Source organism: Mastomys coucha, unplaced genomic scaffold (genome assembly GCF_008632895.1).
Source record: "Mastomys coucha isolate ucsf_1 unplaced genomic scaffold, UCSF_Mcou_1 pScaffold3, whole genome shotgun sequence".
NCBI classification, from domain to species: Eukaryota; Metazoa; Chordata; class Mammalia; order Rodentia; family Muridae; genus Mastomys; species Mastomys coucha.
In genome coordinates this window covers 34,852,935-34,855,509 of record NW_022196909.1, presented here as the reverse complement: position 1 = coordinate 34,855,509, position 2,575 = coordinate 34,852,935, and the positions used below count along the sequence as shown (strand labels likewise).

Here is a 2,575-nt window from a genome sequence, read left to right as displayed (position 1 = left end):
AAAACAGATACATATGGGAGGGAAAAAAAGCCTCATTTGAGAAAAAAATAATTAAAAAAATAACTTTGTGTTAAATCTTTTCCACTGAAAAGAAATTTTAAAGATTTAAAGATGACAAGAGCCAGGAAATTGTGCTGTATCAGTAATAATTGGTTTTTCTGATACTCTGCTTTTAGGAATAAAAACAGACTTGTCCCCAAAATACTTTTACATGATTTACAAATGCCAACCACACACTCTCACAAATGAGCATATATTTCACAGGTGAATATATCCGTAAGGATGGAGGTGTTCAATATGCATGGCTAACTCTAAATAATAAATGCAATGGAGTATAACAAAGTAAAGAGAAACGACATGTGGGCACTTACCCAGAATGCACGGGGCTTGAGACCAGGTTCACATTGTCTAACGTGTCTGCTGCCCAACTGTAGTGTCTGAGGGAGTCAGAATCAAACTCCCTCGTGAATGTAAGGTGCTGAAAAACAAAGCAGTGCGTACATCAGCCACCGGTGTGACACAGCAGTTTTCTCTATACATGCAAGACATATCTTTGTTTTTTGTTTGTTTGTTTGTTTTTTGTTTTTGTTTTTTTTTTTTTTTTTTTTTTTTTTCGAGACAGGGTTTCTCTGTGTAGCCCTGGCTGCCCTGGAACTCACTCTGTAGACTAGGCTAGCCTCAAACTCAGAAATCCACCTGCCTCTGCCTCCCAAGTGCTGGGATTAAAAGTGGGCGCCACCCCTGTCCGGTCATATCTGTGTTTCTTGATAAGCCCGGATAAACAGTCAGTACAATAAATTTGGAAATCCTGCTCATGAGGCCTACATCAGGGTCTGCTTGGAAGAACATTTTTTTAAAAAGTCAATATAGCGTACTGATAAAATACTGCATGTGGAAATACTAAGAAAGAAGCCTGGCGTCAACACAAGGAAACATTGAGAAATTAATTTACATGCTTTTCGGCCGCTCACTCTGGTCCACCCTAACCCTCCAAGTGAAAATTTCTTCCCCGTTCTCAAAAATGCAGTCCTGATGACTCTGATACCTACGGATCCTGTGCCTGACAGTCTTTCTCCCAGCGAGAAAGCCCGATGAAAATATAGAGACTCTGAAGTAGTGTGCAGAGAGTGAAACTCCAGAGAGAAGTGGGAGCCAGCACTTGGCTTTCTGTCATTTCTAACTTGCGAGCGTTTGCCCTTTGTAAATATAGATAGGACGAGTGTTCATGTCTGCAGAGATAGCTCCTAAAGAAAAGAAGGCCCACTGAGGTTCTGACGGACGGTCTGGCAGCCTCAAGCAAGCTACACTCTTCTTAGGACACAAGTTGAACTTTGGGGCCGGGCAGAGGGGAGGTGGAAAACCCACCCTGAAAAATCCCACCGAGCATGTGGGAGCTTGTCAACAGTTTCACGACAAAGTGGATGAAGTCATAGAATTTATACTGGGAAATGGGCCCAAAGATCGCGCCAGCCTTTCAGACAGACATTCAGTAGGCTCCAGAGTACTTCCCTCAGTGCAACAAAAACTTGAATTAAAATGGCCATCCTGCGTAGGAGGTATACAAGCCTGCTTGCTGACCGGAGCTCAATATCTGGAACCCACATCAAAAGCGTGTGTGTGTGTGTGTGTGTGTGTGTGTGTGCATGCACAAGCATACCAAAATAATATTAAAATTAAAAAGCCTAGAAAATACAAGAAATCAAAGATCAACACTAGAGGTTTAAATCCTGCGCCACAATCCAACCAACCAACATGAAAGAAAGAAAGAAAGAAAGAAAGAAAGAAAGAAAGAAAGAAAGAAAGGAAGGAAGAAAGAAAGGAAGGAAGGAAGAAAGAAAGGAAGAAAGAAAGAAAGGAAGGAAGGAAGGAAAAAAGGAAGAAAGAGGAAGGAAGGAAGGGGAAAGAAGGAAGGAAGGAAGGAAGGAAGGAAGGAAGGAAGGAAGGAAGGAAGGAAGAAACTTGAAACAGAAGATAATAAGGAAACAACTCAAGGTCCTTTCCCAGATCCGAAGCCTGTATTCTCAGAGTAAAGGACCCACTGTGTGACAAGGTGTGTAGAGGATGAGAGACCCCACTGTGCTCACTAGGCTGCATAAGTATGAAATTTCAGAACCTAGAGACAACAATGGCCACACACCCCTTAGGGAACCAGGGTGCGTGTGTACATCGGGGAGGGGGTTGTCAAACAACCATTTCACACGTGTCCCCTAAGACTGTCGGCAAACACAGATATTTACATTACAACTCATAACAGTAGCACAATGACAGTTATGAAGTGGCAACAAAAATAACTTTATGGCTGGGGGTCACCACAACATGAAGAGCTGTATTAAGGAAGGTTGAGGACCACTGCACCAGAGGATGGTCAGGGGCTCGAGGTCGTGTTGTACTATATGGTGAGTGACTTTAAGCCTAGCCTAGGCTACATGAAACCTTGCCTCAAAAACAAAGCAAACAAAACCAGCCACTGAACAAAGAAACAACAAGCCTCCCCCCATTTGCAAATATACCCCAAATGACACAGATTATTTGTGTGTGTGTGTACATGTAGGTCCATGTTGGTGGTGTGTGGGTG

General features: G+C 42.7%; 1 protein-coding gene across 48 annotated transcripts in view; it reads right to left on the bottom strand.

Annotated features, from left to right (window-relative positions):
- Positions 1–2,575, bottom strand: part of Ank3 (ankyrin 3) — a 642,120-nt gene that overhangs the window by 67,294 nt on the left and 572,251 nt on the right. For all 48 annotated transcript variants that reach the window (XM_031347661.1, XM_031347659.1, XM_031347665.1 and 45 more), the window contains one exon: positions 372–478. In XM_031347661.1, the coding sequence (XP_031203521.1) occupies positions 372–478 (107 nt within the window). The remainder of the gene's footprint in view (positions 1–371; positions 479–2,575) is intronic.